This window comes from Malurus melanocephalus, unplaced genomic scaffold (genome assembly GCF_030028575.1).
Source record: "Malurus melanocephalus ecotype Western Australia unplaced genomic scaffold, MMel_1.1 scaffold_165, whole genome shotgun sequence".
Classification (NCBI taxonomy): Eukaryota; Metazoa; Chordata; class Aves; order Passeriformes; family Maluridae; genus Malurus; species Malurus melanocephalus.
The window spans coordinates 1,302,093-1,325,682 of NW_026623397.1; the positions used below are offsets into that span (position 1 = coordinate 1,302,093).

The following is a 23,590-nucleotide window of genomic DNA, read 5'->3' on the forward strand; positions in this document are numbered from 1 at the left end:
AAAATGAAAGAAAAAAATTCTAGYGACCTTACATTTCACTATATTTTTCTGAATTCACTAGTGAGATATTGAGCAAATGATCAGTAATGGTAACAGCTACATCTGTACTTATTGCACCCAAGCCACAATTTTGCTCGCATCTTTGTATAAATATAAAATTGATTCAAGTGAGATATTTTCTAGGAATAGAGGCTTCCAAATAAACCCATATTTATACCCTTTTTCACAGGACACAGCCAAAATAGAATTCAGCTCTCTCCTTGGAATGAACTCTATATTCCCAGCTCTTGTGCTGTAAACAAAGAGCTCCCTTCTGCCTGGCAATCAAAGCAAGCAGCACACTAACAGCATAGGAGCGTGACAGCAGCAGGGACAGTCAACTCAGAGACCCTCAAATAATGAAAATAAGACTGCAGCTAATAACAAAGAGCTATCCTTTTTACCTCCCAGCCCTCAGCTCTTTAATATGTATTATTTCAAATTCTTATTCATAATTCAGTGGTTAGTGCTTGCCAATAACTACCTGATCTGGGGTTTTCTTCTCCCTAAGGAAGTAAGAGGTTAATTTTGATCAAGAAAAGGAGGGGGATGGGCATCACTCTGAGACCTTGAATTACCTCAACTGCTTTCTCTGCTATGCGTGCACATTCTCTGCTGTATTGCACAACTCAAAACATTCAGGATCTATGTCTGCCCTGTGAAGAAACTCAGAAYAATCTGAAGAAGGATCTAACACTTGATGATCTGCTTCCTAATAAACTCAGACCATCGGCATTAACATATTGGAGAAAAAAAAAACAACAAACCAACAGAGAAGCTGGTATGTTCACATCATGGAAAGGAAGGTAAGCTTGAGAGGGACTTGGTGACTTTCTTGGCCATGAAGAAAAGCTSTCTGAAGTTTGGGGATATTGCCCTAATCTCTGCAGTGTTCCTTAAATGAAAATATTGGTGAAAATGTTATTTAAAAAAACATGTTTTAAAAAAGGCCTTCTAAAGTGGCTAGTATTTTTTTTCTATCAGTGCTATTTATGTACTGCAAATGTGATGGCTACTGGGTTTGCAAATGTAGGGATACTAGTAATAGCATGAAGAACTCCTCCCCTATGCCACCAAATAGAGTGTGACCTGGAYTGGTAATGAATGAAAGAAAAACCAGCTGTCAGGTAACACTGTAAAGAGYCGTGACAGGAGTTTCAGTTAACTTCTTGACAGGGAGGTGTCTGCATCTCAAAAACACTGTCACAGCTGGCACAGACTGATGCTGTTGTTACCAATCTCAGCAGAGAGGCCAACCAGTGATCTGAAAGTTTATTTATAAATATTTTAGCAGACTGAAGAACCAGGAGGAGTTTTAAATTTACATTTCTTTATACATACTCCCACTCAGAATCTGTGAGCTTAGTAAATCTGTATAAAATCGTCACCATGGCCTGACAATAGGATTTACAAGGGCAATGTACCCATAAAGGCACACGCCTCCACTGACAAGCAGGCAATCTTAGTTTCCAAAATTATTTTAATTGCCTATGTTTTTTAGTGCCCTAAAACATTAACACAGTGTTAATGAAGGATACAGTCATTACACAGTCGTCACCCTTGCAGGGTCTGTGTTATAGTGATGGGATGTATCCTAGGTGCAGGCTCAGGGATGAATGCCAGGAGCTCAACACTGAGCCTAACAGTGCTCAGGACCACAAGGCACAGGATGAAAGAGCAGACTGGCAGACACTTGTTCTGAAGCTGCCAGAGGGTAATGCAGAGCAAATGAGGGATAGAATACAATGCAGCTTGCATGGTGGGAAGTGAGAAGCCAACACTTCTGTCCCAAATGTAAGAAAATCACACTCTATTTAATGGCAAAGCTTCAAATACCAGTCCTAACACCTGAGACCTTCAAACACTTACATCAGGCCCCCAGCAAACTGCTGGATCAGACAGCTCAGGTGGACTTCAAAATGTGTGAATGGGTCCAGAGTTCTGTGATGAGCTATGAGGGATTTCTTCTAAGTGCCCCAATATATTACATATGAAAGGGAATCATGAGGCTACAGAAAAAACTCAAAGGCAATCTGTCCTCATGACTCAAAAGAGAAGGTAACTAACTTCTTCCCAAAGACTCCACCAACTCCACTCCTTTGCTGAGGAGGAAACACACAGGAATGCTAGTAAATCACCAAGTTACCTCAGCTGCTGAACCACTGCTGCAACAAGCAAGAAATGAAGCCTTGCTCACAGCATCGGCAGCAAATGCCTCCTTACCGTGAGACGTTTCGAGGCATCCACTTCAATCATCCCCCGCAAAAGGTTCTGACAGTCAGGGGGGATAAAATGGGGCATGTGGAACACTCCACGTTTCACCTTCTCCAGCAGTTGCCGCAAGTTGTCGTCATCGAAAGGCAGGGCACCCTGCAGGGATGGGACAGMGCAGTCAATGGGAGTGAATTGGAGAGGGCCAAAGGAGGAAAGCCAGGATAAATATGTTGAGAGAATGGAAAAGAGGAAGTCAGTTCATAGTGAATWACACTAATGAGTGAAAAAAACTTYTTGTTCATTGAAAATAAATAATTTCTTAGTGCTGATGTATTTCCTCTAACATAGGAAACAAAACTGAGGACAYTGTTTTTTCTACTAGACCTTTAATTAGAAAATGACTACCAGTATAAAATACAAAATATGAAATTGCCTTTCCAGGCAAATTCACCAAAGATGCATGGATTCACTTAAATTCAGCTCAAGCTTTTGATCTGCTGGTATTCCTCCTGGGCATACTTTCACAGCAGCAATGTTTATCGTCTCCTTATTTTTAATCTTCTTGAGACACATTTATTGCAGACATTGAAAAGGAAGTGAACCGCCTTTGAGAGACTTTCAGTAAAGAACATGCTCTTTCTGATGGAGCATTGAAATGACACAGCTGAAAGAAACCCCAACCAACATCAGCCTTTGGAAGCAGCAGACATTCTACCTGTTTAATATACTCCATCCAGTTCCCATGCTGTGGTCAGGTCATCAGTTCCTATTGCTTCCCTACTGTAGCTCACTTACATGAATGGCTTGAGGTTTTTTTACCTGAAACTACATTTTGAATAGATCATCAGCTTGCCACAAAAAGCAGTAAAAGACCTATCCTTACTGCAATGACAAAAAGGAAAAAGAGAAGTTGAAATCTTTAGGATAACTCTACCGACTGAAGCTGATATCCATTTATAGCAAGTCTGCACCTTCCTAGATATTCTCACTTCCTTCTTTCACTGCCTAATTCTAGCAGGTGCCGAGCTTTCTTGATTTCCAGGATGGTTTGTGGGAAGCTGCAAGCTGTCAGCTGCTGTGATAATGAAGYTTCAAGTTGTCAGCACTGGCACTGCTCTTACTACAGCGAGTAGTGCATCTGTATAAGCAATCCTATGTCTATGGTTTAGGGACACCAACAGCTCCATGTACAGCATGGACATACCTGATGGCAACCATGGCTGGGCACTGCTTACTGGTGTTTTTTCATTCAGGTGACCTTGAAGGCAGAGCCTCCCTGCCTYCTGTAACCAACCTCCTGAGTTACCTGCATTTTTCCTAGCCACTCCAGACTTAACGGAAAATCAATTCTGATAGTTCACTTCTTTGGCTAATGCAATTTAAGCCATGATGAAGTCAGAAAGGATGCTGCATGGCATTTCCTGAAGGTAACAACTACACCTCTTTTATTACTACCATCTGCTATTATTTCTTGAGAGTTTTTGCAGGGTTTGTCCTGACATAATTAACTGGCAAGCTCTGCACTYTCCATCAATAATAGACTGATTTCAATCATTTTTCAGGCTCGTGTGTGTAGGAACAGATGAAGATGCAGCAAMAGACACCAAATCTTGACAGAGAATCCCCCTGAAAATGAAAAGCCTGCTCCTACAAATCCTAACCATCTTGACACATTCTCTCTTCTGTTCTTACAMATTCAAAAAGTTATATTAAGAGCTCATTATACAGTTCTGTTTTATCAGCTATGAAAGTAACTGCTCAGTAAGAGATGACCAGGTGCTATCTAGTGTGACAGTTAAAAGTCTTCCCATGCAACATCAAGATAAAAAACTAAAACTTTAAATATGTCAGTRAATTGCAATGACTAAAAAGAAAAAAAGAGTAAGATTGGTTAAGGGGAATTAAAGCATCATACTTAGATTACTTGAAAGTATTTTGATTTGAGCCATTAAAAAAGAAACAGCATATTTTTTGATACAAAAATTGTCTAAAATATTGAAGCATTTTAAACAAAAATAACATGCAGAACCTATTTCTTATTTTACACTATACAGCTGCTTTAAAAAAATTAAGTGAAGCGATTAGGTTTACTGATAAATGTACAAGAATATAAAAATTTTACTCCAGGCTTGTTACTTTTATAATTATAGATGATCAGCTGAACTATTACAGATATAAAGTGCTTAACATGCACATAAAACCTATATTCATATAGAGTATTTTATCTGCATGTGGTATATGCTTATATTAACATAAACTATATTTTCCTACATTATATCATGGAGATTGATAACAAATGCCAAACCTATCTGCCTTCAGCTGGACATCCAGTTGTTCTGTGTTTAGGAGTGTGATAATATCACTGCATTTCAGAATAAATTCCACAGAGAACTGAAACTCTGATCAAAAGAAGGGTAAGTTACAAGATACCACATTTTGAACACTGAAAGTATTACTGAGCCAGATGGAAACTAATTTAAACTTTGTACTACTGGCTCAGTTATATATTCCCAATGTGCACCAAATTAAAAYGTAGCTCACTGCTTGCATGAAACAAAGATGAGGTACTCAAGTCTTCTCTTGAAAAAATACTGTGGTTAACATATGCATATACCTGCTGAAGCACATATATACATACAGCAGAAAAACAAGAACACATCCCAAACMCAGCCATATTTTGATCCTGTGAAGGACAACTTGTTTGATGCTCTCTATGCTCTCTGTATGCTGGAGTTGTAACCCTACACATCCTTTCCCATCAMAAAAATGTGGTGCAACATCACAACACAGCCAAGAGCATTTATGAAGGCAAGTTTTTGATGCCTGTCTATGCTCTCCTGTGCAGGGCAGCAGAGTTTCAAAGAAGCAGTGAAATATTCCTCATGCTTTTCCTTTGGGGCTGATGTAGAAATAACAGGGAAGGATGCCACTGAGAGATACAAAAATAGAGCACTAAAAAAAGCCATCCRTACATGATGTCAATAGAATTGCCATTAAATACAGCAGCACTTTCAGATTTTTCTTCTCTTTTTAAAGGCTAGTGCAAGGAAGATGACTCACCACTAGCAACGCAAACAAAATGACTCCGCAGCTCCAGACGTCTGCTTTCCTTCCATCATAYTTTTCTCCCTGCACAGCAACGACACAGAGGTTCAAAAGACCGATCAGTAAAATAAATTAATTATCCTTGAAGGACAAGAGAGGGGAGAATGGGAAACACCACGTTTCAATTCAGCTACCTGCTTCCCAAGGTGGCTTTCCCAACTAGGAGGCCATTACACACCCCACTCATGGAATCTTTGTGAACATCAGTTTAGAGTCTTATCTGCAACCTGTGAGAAAAGCCTCAGAAGTGGAAGCAGGGCAGGAATGGTTAACTCACAAATTATCAGATCTGGCATTTAAACAGAGTCAGAGGTGCATTAAGGACATCAAGAGGTGTTTTTCTCTGCCCTGTCCTTCAGCCACGTTATTTGCAAATTCATAGTATTGTCTGCACAGTCTCTCCTATGTGCTTCCTGCTTTACAGGAGAGACATGCTTTGGAAGAAGCAATCTTGGGCACTGAAATCTTGGATACTTATTTTCAGAAGGCAAAAGGGGGAGTAGAGGGAAAGAATACTGTTCATTGGAAACCAATAACACCGACAATAACCCTGGCTCTTCTACTGTCATGACAGCTACATGAGAGACAGGAAAGCTGAGGGGACTATATCCCTTGGGTCAAAAGATCAAATTAAGCCTGTATTTCTAGGCTCCTGTATTTCTGTCTGATCACAAAGTATGAAGGGTACTGTGAAAATAAGACACAATTATTTCCCTTATACCATCAGTGTGACTTGATTCAGGGCTGAGCCAAACAAACAAAACTGAATTATTTTCCTTGTATCCTTTCTTTTCCCTCTGCCTTGGACAGATTTCTTGCGCAGAGGGTCCTACTTGCAAACTTGCAATGAGGGACACTTCAAAAAATGTATTTATGTACACTAGTATTAACCAACTTACCCGGATGACTTCAGGACAAGCATARTGTGGTGATCTGAAATACAAAATACAGTCAAGTGAGTATGTAACAGCCTGGCATTTACGGTTATGTGCATTTCCATTTTGTTTAGCAGAATGATGATAGACTTGCTTATACAGAATACAAGTGTGCAAACCAGCTCGTTTTTCCTTACCTCAACAAGAGCACATTTCTAACAGGCTCAGAAAATGAGCAAGAACCAGCATAGCTTAAAACTCTATGGCCCTACTATAAATTTCTTAAAAGTGAGGAATGAAGAGAAGACCAGAGAAATTCTGTGAGTGGAGAATTCCAATTCTCTAATCCTACCTTTTAACTTGGCCTTGCATCTAATTAAAGGAAGGCCCACACAGCAAATCCTTTTACAGGAAAAAAGACAGATGCATCCCTAAACCATGTCTTGTATCTCTTCTGCTGACTCTCATTTACAGCAGTGGTCACAAAAGCTGCCAATACATGATTTCAATTTGCCCTTTTTTGCTTAAAGAAACTAAAAAGGATGGACAGTAGCACTATTACCTAGTGAGTTAATATATTCYTTTCACATTCTTCTAGATATCTCTTGTTTGAGTCCTGGCTGAGAAGAGTTAATTACTTCAACTTACCAGGTAATAATTTTAATTCCTAAAGATTATAGCTAAGGCTATTTATTTTATAGCCTTCATTAAAGTAACTTGACAAGTAAAAGGGATGCAAACTGTCTGAAACCCGTGTGCAAATCATGCTATTGTTTATACTGACACGTCCCAGCAGTCCCTGAGCCTGTCTTCATTTGTGCATGTGTTTCTTGTGACAAATGCAATCATGGCTGGGCAATACCTGTCTCACAAAGTAATGAGCAAACCAGAAGCACAGCGAGGTTAGCTTTGTGCTAGAATGCTATATTAATGCCCAGTGAGACAGCCCATTAATTGAATTTCCATACACACTACACTTATCTTATGGCAAGATATCATCCCATGGGCATGGAATGCCCTGATTTGGTATCACAGCCTTTGGCAGAGCATGACAATAAACTCAGTGTACACGTGGGAGTGCAGCTACCTTGACAGCAAAGCTTATGTGAGGAGAGAGAAATTCAGTTGATCCCTCACAAATTTTAGGAAAGGTGGAATTCAGCAGCTTAGTTCAATATGTAATACAACCTCAACCCAGTACCCATTTAAGAGGTGGGATACTCACAGGTACTCAATCCAATCTGTCTGCTCAGTAGTGCCTTTCTTTAGACTACATTTAAAAAATCTTGGTTCAAGATCCAAAACAAATAATGAAAACCAGAGTCTCCCTCAGAGAGATGGCTACTGTTGGTCATTGGAAGAACAGAAAGAATGGACTCGTATCTTAGTGGGCAGGACAGACTACGTGGGCTCTCCATGCAGCTCTGTCACTGACAGCCACGGAAACACGGACAAGGTTACTTAACATTTTTAAAAGGCACAGCTGCCCCCAGTTTGAAAAAGCTGACTAGAACCTCACCATGAGTCTACTCTTCTGACTAAAGCAAGAGCAATGTCTCCACAGATTTCACACCCCACAAGAGAGAAAGTGAGGCCAGAGTGAGACACTGAATTGCTTAATGTTATGAACATGTTCCCAAACTTCCAAAATACATTGTTTCCCATGAATTTGCCTCTTCAGAGCAAACCARTAGCTGCACTACACCTATTCCTTTTAAAACCCCAAAGTCTAAACCACAAACAGTTACAACACTGGACTAACACATGATTTTGCAAGCTTTTAGAAGACAAATTATTCTTGCGAGAATGCTTGACTAGTGATGTTGTCTTTTTCTCATATCTAACAGTGCTGTAGAGGGTACAGGCCATCCCTAAGGCACACACAAACCACAGGCAAGGATCAGCACCACAACTGGGACTGCAGCCCAGGCCTGACAAGTACAACTCTCACTAGTGCCGGACTGCTTAGACACTGAAAGAGAGCAGTGTGGGAATGGTAGGSAACATAGTAATGCAATTAGAGTTTGAAAAAAAAAAAAAATGGTAGCAAAACCAGTACAGGATTAACATAGATCAAGGATATTTGCTCAGTTTAGTCACCTCAAAAGAGAAAGGTCAGTTCTAACAGGGTCTGTATAACTGAGTCACATTAGGTTTATAAGAAAATATAAGAGGGGTAAAAGGAGCGAAGAAACGATCTGAGGTAACTGCTGAGCTCCTGTCACTTAGCATTTCTGAGTTTCTCACTTTTGCACGTATTTTAGCTTCAAGGTAGAGCTGCCTTTCTGTGAGTCATGAAGACACACAGTACATTAAATGGCTACTACAGATGGTGTCTGTGGCTGAGCTTGAAACTTTAGCCAGATCTCTCAAATCCTGCATGGTGTCCTGTACAGTTCAGGAACATCCTTCAGAACAATCCTTTTTGGATGGCCATAGCACCACARTGCACTGGAAGAGTCAATATCTCAGAGTGCTCAGAGTATTGCAGGGTGTTCCTGATTTTTGATTTGTCTATCATGACTCCAACAAGGATTTCAGACTCTTACTTGTGCGTGCTGAGCAATGTAACCACCTTGAAATCCTCCTGTGCTAACATCCTTAAAAAGAAGAATATAAGTGTTGTGAAGAACTCAAGACAGCTACACAGTTATTTGTGTGTCCCCCTAGCAAAAGCCCTTAAAGCATTTACCTTCCTGAGGCTTGCTGAACTCAGCGGAATGAGCCATGTATCTTAAAAGAATTTAAAAAAAACTTGAAAATCTGCAAAAGTCTAGGAGACTGGGTGCAGTAAATGTTATAATAAACCCTTTGAACAAGTTGGATTGATTCGATCATTCAACAGCTGCATTGCAACTGCCCAGAGAGCACAGGTTTCTGGCATTGCCATTGTGAATTCTTGCCAGCACYCACTAGCTGGATATCTGCAGCATTATCGTGGCTAACAGCTTTAAAAGGGATCCTCCAGTCAGCCAGAATSCATAAAAACCTCATTTCCATGCTACCAATCACAGAGCAACTTCAACTGCTCTAAAGACAAACCTCAAATTTAATCAAAAATCTATTTATTTTTCTACAGAGTCATGAATATTTCTTCGGCTCTTATCACTAATTATTCAATATAGATGTGTCAAGAGCAACATTCCCTGTCTCTTCCCCTAGGCCACCTCCTCATCATTCTGCTACATCTCTGTGCAGCAAAAGCCCCTATCTGCCCTTGATAACAAATAAATATATCGCTCAGCAAGATCAAGAAACAGTTGCTGCCTGTGGGTACCACTGCAAAAAAACCAGCATCGTTGGCACTGTTTATTTCCAGGGTGATGTGGATTTTCCAAGGCTAGCCTGCCTGAGTCAGGAAGGGCTCTCTGAATGGTCATTCACAGCTGTGACGCTACGTCACAAAAATCTTAAGGATCTTAGGGGACCTTAGCAAAGCATTTACATGGGATCCAAACCAGAGGAAACAAGACAAGAGAGAAATGGTGAAATCCAGGACAGCTCTGGACAGTTAAACCAGGCATTTAGAAAGCCTCAATGTATCTTTTCTGAATTCCACCTGAGAAACTAGAAAAGTATTTTTTTGATCTGCGCACAACAAGATACTGTACAGCTGCAGTAGATCTGAGACAAACAGGGCCATATCTTCAGCACAGATGTGATGTGCCTGTGAGTTACAGGATTTTTTATGTATGTAAGAGAGACCTGCACAGTGCACACACAAATCCATTGGGCACAAATGGTTTATCTGGGAACACACACTCAACTCACTGCTTTGCCAGAGAAGAAGGAACAGGGAAAAGAAAGACACAGGAGATCCTGCTCCACAGTGTGACATGTRTTACACTGCCTAATGGGCTCCCAAGTCCCATCAAAGATGAGTGTCTATGCCTCAGTCCTTTGGTCTCATGCCTTAAGATGGTACTATCTGGGGAAGAAGAGAAGCTTCTTTGAAAGCCATTCTTTAGGCCTCATGGACAGAGGCAGAGTGCAGAGAGGGAGAAACAAGAAGTCTCCTTTCCTCTGCTTTTCTTATGCATGAAGTTACCTTGRTATAGGATGTTGTAAAGCTGCAGAGAAATCCTCACACATCTGTCTGGTTTTGCTGTTGCTCAATCCTAGAGTCCTTCTTTCCCCTCTCTTAATCACTGTCTCCAAGCTCCTTTCAGAGGCAGGAGTTATCCACTAGAGCAAAAGGCTGCCTCTGCTTTCCCCCCATGCTGGGCAGCAAAGGGCTCAGATGAAGGGAAAGACCAGAGGAATAGCAAAATAAAGGGAATTCAGAAGGACACTGGCATTCCAACTAGAGAAAGTGACAGGCACAGATCACACAGAAAAGAAAGACAGGGAGAGACTAACGAAAGGATCCAGCAGCAGTGGGTAGTTAAGGCTGCARTGAAGGTAGGAGCTGCAGGTAAGGCTGCAAATAAAGTAGTGGGAGTAGTTAAGGCTGAGTGCTATATTCTGGTACAGCTTGAACTCAGTCATTTACCTTTGGGTGAGAAAACTCAGCATCCAGCCCTCAGCCATCTTACAGCTGTTTGCTCCTTGAGTAAAATTACATTTTTGGGGACRCTGCAAATCAATTCATTAACTAATATATCAGTTCAGAATTTTAAGACTTGGAACCTTTAAGAGACCTTAATTTAAAGAATGAACCAGATCCTTGTGTTGTGGGTTAAGGCTTCTCCTTTTGTTTACTTTCTTGAGGAATTTTTCTTTCCCATTTTGTTGCTGGGATACACTGATTGCCAGGTCATCCTTTTGATGGCTGGGCGATTGGTGAAGACAAAAGAACCCAGCCCCACCCAAAGAGTCTCCCTAAGCACTTCTCCTGCCTGGTGGTTTGTTTTTATTTTTTCTTTTTTCTTCTTTCTCTCTTTGGAGAGGGGAAAGTTCTTGAGCGAGTTTTGGGCTTGGGGAGAGTGTGTGTGTGGGGGTGGCAGGAGGGGGTAGCTTCACTTCCTGCCCAGCTTGGCTCAGGGGAGGACAGTAGACCTGCTACCTGTGAGGGGAGAGCTTGCCTGCTGCTTTCTGCAGAGCCCAGCATCTCCGGTCATTGGTTCATGTTTGCTGCACTGGGATCTTCTGCCCCTGTGCCTTTCCAGGGAYCRCTGTGATTCCAGCTGTGGTGGTCGAGTTCTGCTGCATCCCATCTGCAGCCGTGGGATTCTGCTCGTGTCTTTGCTCATCTGGCCATTCTGGGGTTTCTTGCTGTCCAGAGKWGCACCGAGATCGACGTTTCCGCTGTGAGTTTGTAGAGGAACTTTTTCTCCGTCCATCTSTGCAGTTTTGTGTCTGCCATTGGCCACATGGGCAATCTGAGTCAGCCGGGACCCRCACCACAGCACCCCCTGCAGCCGCYGGGGAATCACCGCACCCGCCCTGCCCRGCCRGRAGCCAACAGYGCCCCTGCCRACWGGRACTGTAACTGCACCAAAGKGGAGGCTGTGTCTGTGTGAGGCTGTCTTTAGGTTTGTGGTTGGGTTGGTAGTTGTTATCGTTGTTGTTACTTGTTTCACCTTGTTATACATATTAGTAAAAACTGTTATTCCCTTTTACCATATTCTTGCCTGAAAGCCTGTGATTTTCAAAGCTACAATAATTCAGAGGGAAGGGGGGTCATATCCATCACTCCAAGGGGGGTCCCTGCCTTCAGCAGCAAGCACTTGTTAAAGAAAATGAACAGGTGCCTTAAACTGAGATGCTCACAGGTAATTCTCAGTTGCATGTTCCCCAGTTTACAGATCACAGTGCTACACATCCAGTGTTTGATTTCCAGCATTTATAAGCACATGGAGCAGGAGCTGCAGTTGGCAGGCACTCAGCTCTCCAAGTAAAGGATTGTTAAAAAGKACCAAGTATCCTGAGGTACTGGGTCTTAAGAGTATCCAACTGTATACTCAAAACTGGTTTAGAGTTTCATGAAACTCATTTTGAATTTCATTCTGCAGAATCTTGTCCTCATGTAAATRGAGATAACCAGACCAATGTAGCAAACATAATATGAAAGCGGTATAATTAGTATTTATAAACCTGAGACACAGAGATAAAATCCTACCTAGCATTCACAGTAAGACTTGAATGCAGTGAGCGGAAGTTATAAATGGTTCCMTAAAATGAATGATGAGGAAAACCCGAACATTAAATGGATGTTTACTCACAAAAATACACCATCCAATCATCAAATGAGGCAAAAGAACCTGTACAAGCTGCACAGGCTAAGTAAATATTACACTGAAAATCTGAAGAAAAGCACATCTTAAATTCTCCGGGAYTGATTTTACAGACTCCAAGCTTGTCTAACACACCTTGTGATGTATTACAGGTGATGATGGTACCAATGGTTATTAATAAAGTTCTTTGGTATTTCCCTTCATAATCCTCATTTTAATGTTCCTTGWAACTTACTGTAAATTTAATGACAACTTTCCTTGCTTTTTCTCTGTCTCAGACTGGTTTCCTCTGTGTGCATGCATGGGCTGTGTATGGGCTGAGACATTTCCACTATTTAAATCTACTTTCAAGTAAATGTTTTTTCTCATAAGAAAAAGAAACAAAAATTTCTGGTGTTCTCCACTGAAAAGAGAATACCTGAGTATTTATCTGCATTCTCTAGAAATTATATCGTAGAAATACTGAATTTCACTAGAAAACCGCAGTTTGCATTTAGTAGCAGAAACTCCCTARAGTACTAGGATCAACATTCTACCCGCATTTGTATCACTTCACAGAGTATTTTTTTTATCTGAATCTGATAGTTTGAGCTGCTATGGGTGGGGTTATCACRTGGTACCAAACTATAAAACAAATGGAGTACAAAACTAATGAAGTAGATCTAGGACTGACAGCAACTCAGCCTACCAGGTGAGGGAAACTAGAGCTGGAACCTAGTGGAAAAGAGAAAAAATCTGGGATTTGGGGCCAAATATGGAGTAGAAATGAATGGGATATGTCAGCAAGACTATAGAACAAATCAGGAAGGAGATGGGAATAGAGTGCTGGAAATGGAAGCTCTTGATGAGATGRGGTAAAAGTACTAATTCTGGGATTTCCAAATTCAAGAGTTTAAATTTGCAACCCTAACAATAACTGGATGTAGGACACTTGCATATGTTTTAGACATATATACACATTTGTTATAAGCAGGAAAGAATATGTGTAGCATCATATTATGTAATTAAAATCAGAAATGATGTTTGGACACTGAGGTGTATTGGCCCTCTGAATTATCTGCACACCACAGGTCTGCTGACACATCAATGACTTGCCATGATGGAGAACTGAAGCACAGCAGGGCAATGCATCTTATCCTAGACCACCGTGATCGCCTTCAGCAGAGACAGAAATCAAGCTCGTGTAACGCGGGCCTGAGACCTGAGGTTTAACCAGAAGGCACTCACTCTTCTTGCCTAGTGACAATTCAGGATGGATTGGACAAACATCTACCATTCTGAAACATTGCAAGGCAGCACGCCAGGAACAATCACTGTGAAAGAGATGGGGAATGTCTCTGCATGCCACTGCCTGGATAGGTAAAGAGGAAGAAGAGCTGAAGAGATCTAAAATAATAGAAGTAGCCTATCACATCTTTCTCTTGCTTCCTTGCCTGCTGTTAGCTGACAGACCTTCCCTGCTTCTGAACGAATGAAGAGACTCACTGTGTTATTTTGGCATTTCAAGGACCATCTCTCTGTAAGGCTGCCTTGCTGTGCAATTTCTGTCATGAGCAGAATCAGTCCTGCAGAACCTACACAGCCTCTTCCCCTCAAGGGTTTAAATACACTAAAAAACCTACAGCTTATTCCTCTGTGCTATGCATACACAATTCCTGTAATGGGCATTCATTACAATCAAGGCCCAATGTGCAGTCTGYCAGTGACAAATTATGTCAGTGAAAGAGCAAGTCCATTCTTACCTCCTTCTCCTACACAAACACACGAGGATTGAACTTTTATTGTTTCATCCAGGCAACCTGTCAGTACTGCAGAAAACCATGCAGACCTAAGGAGTAACTCCCAGAAAACACTGACTCTGAGGTATGCAATTACATCGTACTTCAGGCTACGTGAGGCTACTCTTCAAGAGGTCAGTCAAGGTTCTGTGGTGACCTGAAGACTACCCAAACTTTGGACTAAACTTAGCAGTTCACTTGTGACAGCAAAGAATTTTTGACTGAAGTCTCCCCGCTTTGCTGAACTGACAAAGTTAGCTGTATCACACGGCTCAACTCCATCTGAGCCTCCCACTCTGACTGACAGAAATACCTGGAGACTCCTTGTGTGACTGTCAATGGAAATGTTACAGTTTCATCTCATTATCAGTGTGCACAGTATGTATAAAGCCATTCTTGAAACTAACTTTTGGGCGCACAGARGAGCATCTCATTAAAGCTCAATATCTCAGCCATGATTCACTCTGTTTTGTTCCTTTTCATGCTGGCTGAAAGTACTAACTATATGGGTAGGCAAAACTGTTGCCTTAAAAAGCTCTGAGGTTGGTTACTGTGTRTGCTCCAAGGGAAAGGGAGTCATAACTGGATTACCTTTTTCTGCGAACAGTGTGGCATATTGTTATATATTCCTTCCTTCCTTCCTTCCTCCCTTCACCCCCCAAACCAGGGAGATCACAAGACAGCAATATCAGCCAYGCTGGGCTGCATGCCAGGAGAATTAATGAAGTGGTGTAATAGCTCACATGGAGGCCTAGTTACTGGCAACACACTTAAAATGCATCTACAAGGCAGGAGATCATAGCATTGCTGCTGTGTTCTGTTTATTACAGGCACATCTCTTCCATTCCATTGATTTCTGTATTAGTGCATTTTAAGGCCACAATGTGGGGGCTGGATCTGCTTGAAGCATGGAGGTTTGAATTCCAGCACAGYTTATGGAAAGGAAGTCACCCTTTGAGACTCCAGATCTGGATGACAGAGCTCAGTGCTAACAAGARCAGGAACCCTACTGAGAGGTTCCCAAGGAGTTTGAAATATCCTACAGGGCAATTGAGGCTAGGTTGGCTTCTATACTTCCTCTTTTTCCTCATGGAAGGAAGGGGAACAGTTTTCTCTAGAGAGTGTACAGGCTTTGTGGCAAATGCAGGGAGGACTGCATTCCYTTATCTAGAGGGGAAGTTTGAAAGCAGCTGCAAGCAACAGATGTGTAGAATCACTGAATGGTTTAGGTTGGAAGGGATCTTTAAAGCTCATCTAGTCCAATTCCCCTGCAGTGAGCAGGGATATCTTCAAACAGACCAGGTTGCTCAGAGCCACATCCAACTGGACCCTGGATGTTTCTAGGGATGGGGAACCTACCACCTCTTTGAGAAACCTGTTCAGTGTTTTATCACCCTCAGAGCAGAAAACTTCTTCCTTGTAGGTAATCCTTTTTTAGTTTAAAACAATTATCCCTTGTCCTGTCACAACAGGTCCTGCTAAACAGTCTGTCTTCATCTTTTTTGTAGTTGCCCTTTCTGTACTGAAAGTTTGCAATAAGGTCTCCTGGAGCCTTTTCTCTCCAGCCTGAATAACCTCAACTCTATCAGTCTGTCCTCACAGRTGAGGTGTTACAGCCTTCCAACCATCCTCATGGCCTCTGGACCCACTTTTAATATCCTTCTTAYGCTATAGAACCCCCAAAGCAGGATGCAGTGCAGGTCTCATCAGAGCACAGCAGAGGGGCAGCACCCCCTCCCTCTTCCTGCTGGTCATGCTCCTTTGGATGCAGCCCAGGATACATTTGGCTCTCTGGGCTGCAAGTGCACATGGCTGGCTCATGTCCAGCCTTTCACCCACCAGTACCCCCAAGCCCTTCTCAGCAGGACTGCTCTGAAACCTTTCATCCCTCAGCCTGTATTGATATCACTGAGTGTCTTCCTACCCAAGCGCAGGACCTGGTACTCGGCCTTGGCATTACAGCCCTCCTTCCTTTTCCTTTGTGCTGCTAAGAACTCAGATTTTGACTTGACATGGACAGGAGAAACAGTGGGTACCAGTTTACTCATCAACCAGCATTCTATGATACCATGAACTTCAAGTACTTTTGCTATCCATTATTCATAACTTGGAAAGCAGAGCCATACAGCCTGAGAGGCAGGGGCTGGGCTTTAGAGGGAACCATGACGGCTCCATGTCTATCCTGAACTGRCCTGGCCCAGAGAACAGATGGAAAAAAACATGAACTGTAACCATCTRAGCTGAAGCTATCAGAATCATAATACCAAAGGACAAGAAGAGTCAGTCTGCATGGGAGGAAGTAGAAATCTGCTGGCACTGTCTGGTTTCTGTGCTTGCTGTTATAACAAATTCAGACACAGCTGAAAGCCGGTGTAGTGGTGCCAGGCTGCAGCACCTCGATGCAGCTATTGCCCTTGCTACAGCTCAGTGCCACAGCTCCTGCACAATCACCACAGCACAGGGAATTGGGGAACATGGCCCCCGTGGTGCCCCAAGGTGACTGAATTCCTATGGAAATGTCTTTAGACTGCCCCTACAATAGTCCACCAGGCAGGTTCCACCATACTTGCATTCATGCCCTGCCTGTCACTGCAAAGGACCCTGCTTCCTTCCTGTCACTCCTGCATGGGAACTGACAGAAGCAGTGTGGAGTATGAACACCAACAGCTGCAGGCAGAGAGCCTAGACAGAACATACAAATTTCATTTAAGAACTTCTAGATTCATTTATTTTTCCACCCCGTAATATTTTTTCAAAGTCTCTTCTTAAAACAGTCAACAGCACTGCTTTCAGCTCCCAAAAATTATATGGCCAGTGAATGCAAACATATACCAGCATCTGCAGGCAAATCCAAATCTGAAGGCCTTGATTTTTATATCTGTATGTGACACTTATAGTGGCCTGATTTCACCGTAAAGCACTTAACACCCCCTTTCTTTTAGTCATCTTCCACACTACATACATCATATAAACTTATTGTCTTGCTGGTCAACACCAATGCAGTGTGTAGGTCTGCAGATTTTTACTGAAACCCTTATTATAGACAACTTCTGTGTCTGGAATCTGCTYCTCATTTTTGTAATAGGCTTTGAGACACTCACCCACAACTGGTTTCTAACAAGCTGTCCCCAACCTGCAGAGATGCCATCCCRAAGTCTGCTATCCGGATGTTGTTCTTTTCATCCAGCAGTAGGTTTTCTGGTTTTAAGTCCCTGTGGCTGTAAAGAAAGGGTCAAAATGTGAGTTAAAATATCCACAACAGCTTTCCCACTCCAAAACTCGTTCTTTATCCAGAATAGCATCCAACCTGTTTTACTGTAATTGATCTAATTTGTTTTCCTGTCCCAGGCAGGAGAACACACACAACCAAGACCCAATCCTTGCAGTATTCTAGACCTCATCCCAGATGGCCACTCCTGATGAATGTAAGGCCTGCAGTGTCCTGCCAGAAAAGAAACATCTTCAAATTCTAGTGATACCAACACAATTATGAGGGAGAAACTGAGGGAAATAATAGGAGAATTTCAGCTTGGGACTGATATACTCCATCATATGACAGATCCTTAAGGTAGGAGGCAACACCATCAATACACTCTGTAAACAACAGGAAACAAAATGAGTGATATCTAGAGAAAAAAAAATTCTTGGTGTAAATGCTACTGCAAAACATTCATATTAGGAATTGTTTACATAGGCATAAGGCTTTGAAATAATTTTGGGTAATTAGCTCTGATGGAGAAATCCCTTCAACTCAGCAGCRCTTTCCACTGAGTGTGTCAGCAGTGGGAAGGAGAGAGGATTCCCTTCTTTCCATCAGAGCTTGATTCTCTTATTATTTGCCAACACGGGAAGAGCCAGGCAGCCACCATCTTTATGATGGTAACTCCTGCTCTAAAGCACATATTCATATATTTATTAATTTCCACTGCTCACAGCCAAAACCACTGTTGCCCCCACATCTGCTTCTAAGTATTCAGGTGCTTCTGTACAACTATAACATTCACTTGACTTTTTATCCAAAGACAAGAATATCGCACAAAATTTGTGATGACTGTGGTTTTTTTTTTTTTTTTTCATTTGCAACTTTTGGGAAGTCACAGAGATTAGAGAAGCACTTCAGGCTGACTAAAGAAAAGAGTCTTCTTGAGTTTGCTTATGAGTAGGCAAAATTGCTCTGTAAAGTAAAGAAGTAAAGAGGCAGGACTGCCAGCTTGCATGGACAAGCAGAACTRTGTAAAAAGGACATCCTACAACATTGAGTGTCAGGCAAACAATGCTCACTTGCAAAAATTTGCTACTAAAAGCAGTTACTCTGACCAGAAACTGAACTGGGCAAAAGACCTGGGTACCAGGATAGTCAAGTGATACCAATCATGGAAGGCAGCCTTATCTTTATGCCATTTCCTCTTCATGTTTTAAAACATTCCCCTAACACACCTCATGCACGCAAGTGTAATTCTACCCCTACACAAGAGTAAAGATGGACAGTCTCTTCCCTCTCAGAGCAACATGAGCAGCATGACAAGGCCTTGGAAATGAGATTCTCTGATCTGAAGAGAAGAGGAATGATTAGTTAGAGACAACTTGTAAATAATACAGGTTAATTCTATGTAAAACCAGAGCACAAGGTAATAGGAGAGCTGGAGACTGTAACGATTATTTCCAAAGGAGACTCCCAACAAAACAGCACACATTCAAAGCAGTTACTGGTCATCTGCCCCACTGAGACCTATGATTTCTTCCCTCTTGCTTTTTAAAATTTAGTCTCCAATCTTGTATAAACATTATGAACCTGTATATAAAACAGTGGCCTTGTTAACCACAGTCTACAATTCTGTAGATAATGGAGCATCATGATTCAGATTTCTGCATATTTTCATCTGGAAATGGAAAAGGTGCTTTACCAAATCTGTATTTCTCATAGAAATCCAAGGTTTGAGGTAACTGGAGACAGACTTACTAGTTCTATAATAAYCATCACAATAGTCATAACTAGTTGACAAAAAAATGCAGGAGATGAGTGACAAGGTAAGGTTCCAGAGGATATGAATGAGCAGTTAATGGCCAGGAAAAGAACCCCAGAATGTCATCATCAAGAACAGCAGTCCCAGACAAAGACAAGATCATCAACACCTGCCGAAGTTTAACATTCTCCAGCTCCAGCAGTGAAATGGATTGAAGAGCCCATAGTAGTAAGGCAAGTGAGGAAAGCTGGACACTAATGAGACAGTAGTGTGTGATTTCATCTTTCCTTTGCAGACATCCTGGACAGTTCTCATCTTACAACTGCTTTCATTAATGAGAAGACTTTATCCAGCTGGGGAGATGTGCTGCAGTTCCTGTCTGAGGACCAGGGTTCAGGAGCAGGTAACAGCTCCTGTAAAGTAAGCATTGCTTGTTTGATGCTATGAAACAAGAAACCTCCTCASAGCTCGAGCTGAGAGTGTGTCCTTCCGCTGTGCAGCTTTTCAGTGGCTGTAGTTGTCTTTCAGTCTTGGCAGCTGCTCCTGGCTGACTGCTGAACAGATGCATGGTTTAGAAGCTGAGGGTGCTGCTGCCTGTGCCTGTTGCACTGCTTGTGCACTGCATGATACGGTATGATTCATATATATATTCAGTTTATAGCAGRCATACTGCTGACATGTGACTTTTGTACCTAAAAATTGAATCCTTTGCTTATCCTARACTTGTATAGTGCATTTAGAGAGAAGGAATGATCAAGGTGGAGCACGACCTAAGCACAGGACATCCAACAGCCTGGATGTACGCTCATAACAAAACACCTCATTTAAGGAACATGGTACAGCTAAAGGAAATGCAAAAATGCTCTCTTTCTATGACTCAAAGCTTCCAGCCTTGGCAGGTTTGCCACAGATGGAGCACAATGCATGTGAACCTTGAACCAGCCCTGCTCCCAGACCACTGAGAGGCAGTGAAAGGGGAGAGGCACCACCTTTGAAAAGAAGGACAATATTCACTTGTGGAAAGGAGTCTTCATGTCATCCTGTCTTCCCATCAGATGGGATCCACAACACAGTTTTAGGCCTGGGTTTTTAGGGAGAATCAAGTGGGGAAATGAGGCTTTGAATTTGCCTGGGGATAGAAGTCAGGACAGAAATTTGCACCAGAGTGGCAGAACCAGCATCACTGCCACTGGGAAAGAGACTTCCTCTCTGCATTTGCATTTCCCATCTTTATAYTGCCAACTTTTCAAATGCCAAGGGGAAGGGAGAGAAACTTACGGGAATAGTGAAGGCTTGTTATAATTTACCTAAGAGCCCAGCAGCTCAGACTGCCTAATGCACTCACATTTGAAAATAATTCTCTTGTGCCAAAATGAAACAAAATAAAACAAAACAAAAATCCCACTGTATGTGGTAATTACTTGGCATTAGTGGAGCAGTGCAGAGTAAATGCATTTAATTTGGTTCCATTCCAGCTGAAATCTCTGGCACTCCATGTCTTGTATGACCACATCAACTCCTCTCTGCAGGTGAGCAGAGGACTCGTTACCCTTTCCTTGTTCTAAAGGCTCTAAAGCTGTAGGGGCTTTATCAGACAACTGGAAAACMAGGAGAGAAGAAAGCAGCTTCTTTACTGACAAACACAGCAAACTCCAACTGAGCCTCCAATGTGCTGAGAAAGAATGCAAAAGAGAAATGCAGGACTGAAGAAGAAACCAGTGTCACCCTGATCCATAGTGGCCACAGACTCCCAGAGCTTCTGCACCAAGACAACAGYGTAAGAAGTCAGCCTCCTTAGCCAGCATCCAGTGGGGTTTTGAAGGGAGAGCATGGGAAAGGGAGCCATAGAGGAAGCCATGTCAGGGGAAGCACACACTGTCAGACTCTGGCAACATCTCTTTCACAAGCTACAACAAGGGCTTTGCAATTTCCTTGCAGCGTAAGATGGATGCAGAGAGAGCTCTGAAAAAACTTTTCCATGGAAATGGACACCATTCTTGGAGGTGGTGCATGGAAAATGAAAGGCTCATATATGCATTAACRTGTTCCAGCTTCCCACTTCCAGACTGGCCATGCTTGCTTTCTAGTCACTGCCAGGGATGCTATTCATACAGTTCCTTTAGTTGCCTCCAGTGTTTTTCCAGTCCGTCCTCCTGCTCTTRGAATATCCCTGTACCTGTACTGCAGCAACTGCAGAAGTAACACACTCTGCCTGTCACCCAGGGCTGTCAGAAGAATACAGGTGTAGAGGCATACTCTAGATCTTGGATTCAAAGGAACTATGYCAGCTGGCATGAGATGACAAACGGAGGTATTATTTTAAGGTGATGTTTGAACTGAAAACGTTCATATCAGTTTCTATGACAACTCATTGTAGGTCACAGATTTCTAACCCAAGAAACCTCTTAATTGGAGTAGTTGCAGGTCATTTGTACTAATCAAATTGTTGGCTACTTTGCAAATGCTTTTCTTACTGACCCCAAACTCCCAGTAGGGCCAGACTACAAAATAATTGCTCTGCAGTACTCCTCTTAGAGTGCCGGATGCGATGCAAATAATTTATCAGTAACAATTAATAGCATGAGAAGAATTTTTATAAATTTCATCAGAAAAAAAAAGCCTTTAATCTTATTTTCTCTTGCTTCTGAAAATCAGATCCAAAYATGTAAGCTGTATCTGCCTAGAGAAGATTCTTGGTTTATAGCCATGGTTGCTATGCTCAAATTTAGTAAGTTTTCACAGAATTTTGCAGGACAAGTAAATATAATTATAGCTAGGAAAAAGGACAACATCTATAAACATATCAGGAGTCCTGAGAAAGGGTTTATGTGCATAAAACACTGCTTGCTTTTCAATTATTTCCATTGATCCATTAAAATATATTGTTTCTCCCTGCCAACCTCTCCTCAAAGAATATATTCATGTGTTTCAAAGCCAGCACAGACTGTCAGGTCCGATCACCACTGCTGCACTTCCCAGAGTATGTTACGTGGTTATGCTTACAGTACGACTATGCTATTTTTGAGTTTCCAGTGGCTTATTTAAAGAAGAAAACTTACAAAAATACATGTTCTCTGACTTTAGCTGAGCTGGTAACTTTGCCTTTGGCATCGCAGCTGCTGCACTTGATGGGTTTTCTCCCATTCCCTTACAAGGGATATCTGAAAATTCCTCACTGTTTTGCAGTGAGGCTTGATCACAGATCTGAAACTCTTGRATTCAGGTACTGATTGGTGAATATCAGCTTTCGACAGGGGAAAAATAGACCTTTCTCATTCTAAAGGTCTGAAAGAAAACCTGAAGGCTCAAGGACCAGAAAAAAATAAAAACAACCCCAAACCAGCAACCAATCTTACTAAATGCCTACAATTTCTAGACCAGTTTCACATTGGAGGCCTTGAGTCATGATTTCAAAGCATCCATCTGCTGGAGTCTTCAGCATTGGACAGACCCTCCCTGCAGAACACTCCAGCATGCTCCTTATAAATGAAGCAGGGCAGGGCTGGAGTTAAGAGGAGGGTGGCACTATCTGACAGAACATGGCACCTGGCATTCTTCAGCCCTCTCTGTTTCTCGGAGACACCCCAGATTTCTCTCTAAAAGCCTGCTTCCCTTACTGACAGTGCTCTCTGCAGCTTCTGSCTGCAGGAATATACCAGAGATTTTGGCACTACTGCTGTGAAATCTTGAAGTGTTATTTTATGAGGAGCCTTTCCCTCCCTGCGCTGAGGGAAGAACACACGGCAAAGTCAAACAAAGCACTGATTCATCTCCTCAGCCCTCCAAGTCACACASCCCCATGCCCACGCAGGCACACACAGACACTCTTCAGCAAGAGCCTTCCTTGTGTGTACTCAAACAAGCACAGCCCCAGGCAAAGAAAGGAGAAAGGGCCCTCATAATTGTCACTTATCAATATTCATAAAGAACCTGCCTTAACCCCTCTTGTGCACGCTCAGGGAGAAGGAAGAAAAAAAAAAGAAACACAAAATGAAACGCAACCAAAATAAAAATAAAATGAAATAATCATCTCACTGCTCATTACCGCAGGGGATWTCCTCTCAATGTCACCACTGCCCTGCGCAGTAATTGGCATTATCTGTTATCTCTGAAGCCATAATAAGGTTTGCCACGGGGCATTTTGTGTAATCATATTTTTATTTGTCAGCCGGTGGGAGCCGCAGCCAGCGCAGCGGAGCCGGGCCCGGCCGCGAGCGCGGGGCCGCGCGGCGCCAATGGCGGCTCGCGCCGGTGATGTCACGCGCAGCCAATGAGGAGCCCGCGGCCCGCCCCGCCCGGCGCTGCAGCAATTCCCACAGCCACAGCGAGCGAGGGGCTTGTCACCCGCTCTGTCCCCACAGGGAACCCGGGGCTTGTCACCCGCTCTGTCCCCGCAGCCACAGCGAGCGAGGGGCTTGTCACCCGCTCTGTCCCCACAG

At 42.5% G+C, this 23,590-nt stretch overlaps 1 protein-coding gene across 2 annotated transcripts in view; it reads right to left on the reverse strand.

Moving 5' to 3' along the window:
* The window catches only part of BRSK2 (BR serine/threonine kinase 2), a 300,274-nt gene that overhangs the window by 64,509 nt on the left and 212,175 nt on the right, over positions 1-23,590 (reverse strand). For both annotated transcript variants that reach the window (XM_057372174.1, XM_057372175.1), the window contains exons 5-8: positions 17,289-17,405; positions 6,258-6,291; positions 5,314-5,382; positions 2,263-2,409 (exon numbers count right to left, since the gene is read on the reverse strand). In XM_057372174.1, the coding sequence (XP_057228157.1) occupies positions 2,263-2,409; positions 5,314-5,382; positions 6,258-6,291; positions 17,289-17,405 (367 nt within the window). The remainder of the gene's footprint in view (positions 1-2,262; positions 2,410-5,313; positions 5,383-6,257; positions 6,292-17,288; positions 17,406-23,590) is intronic.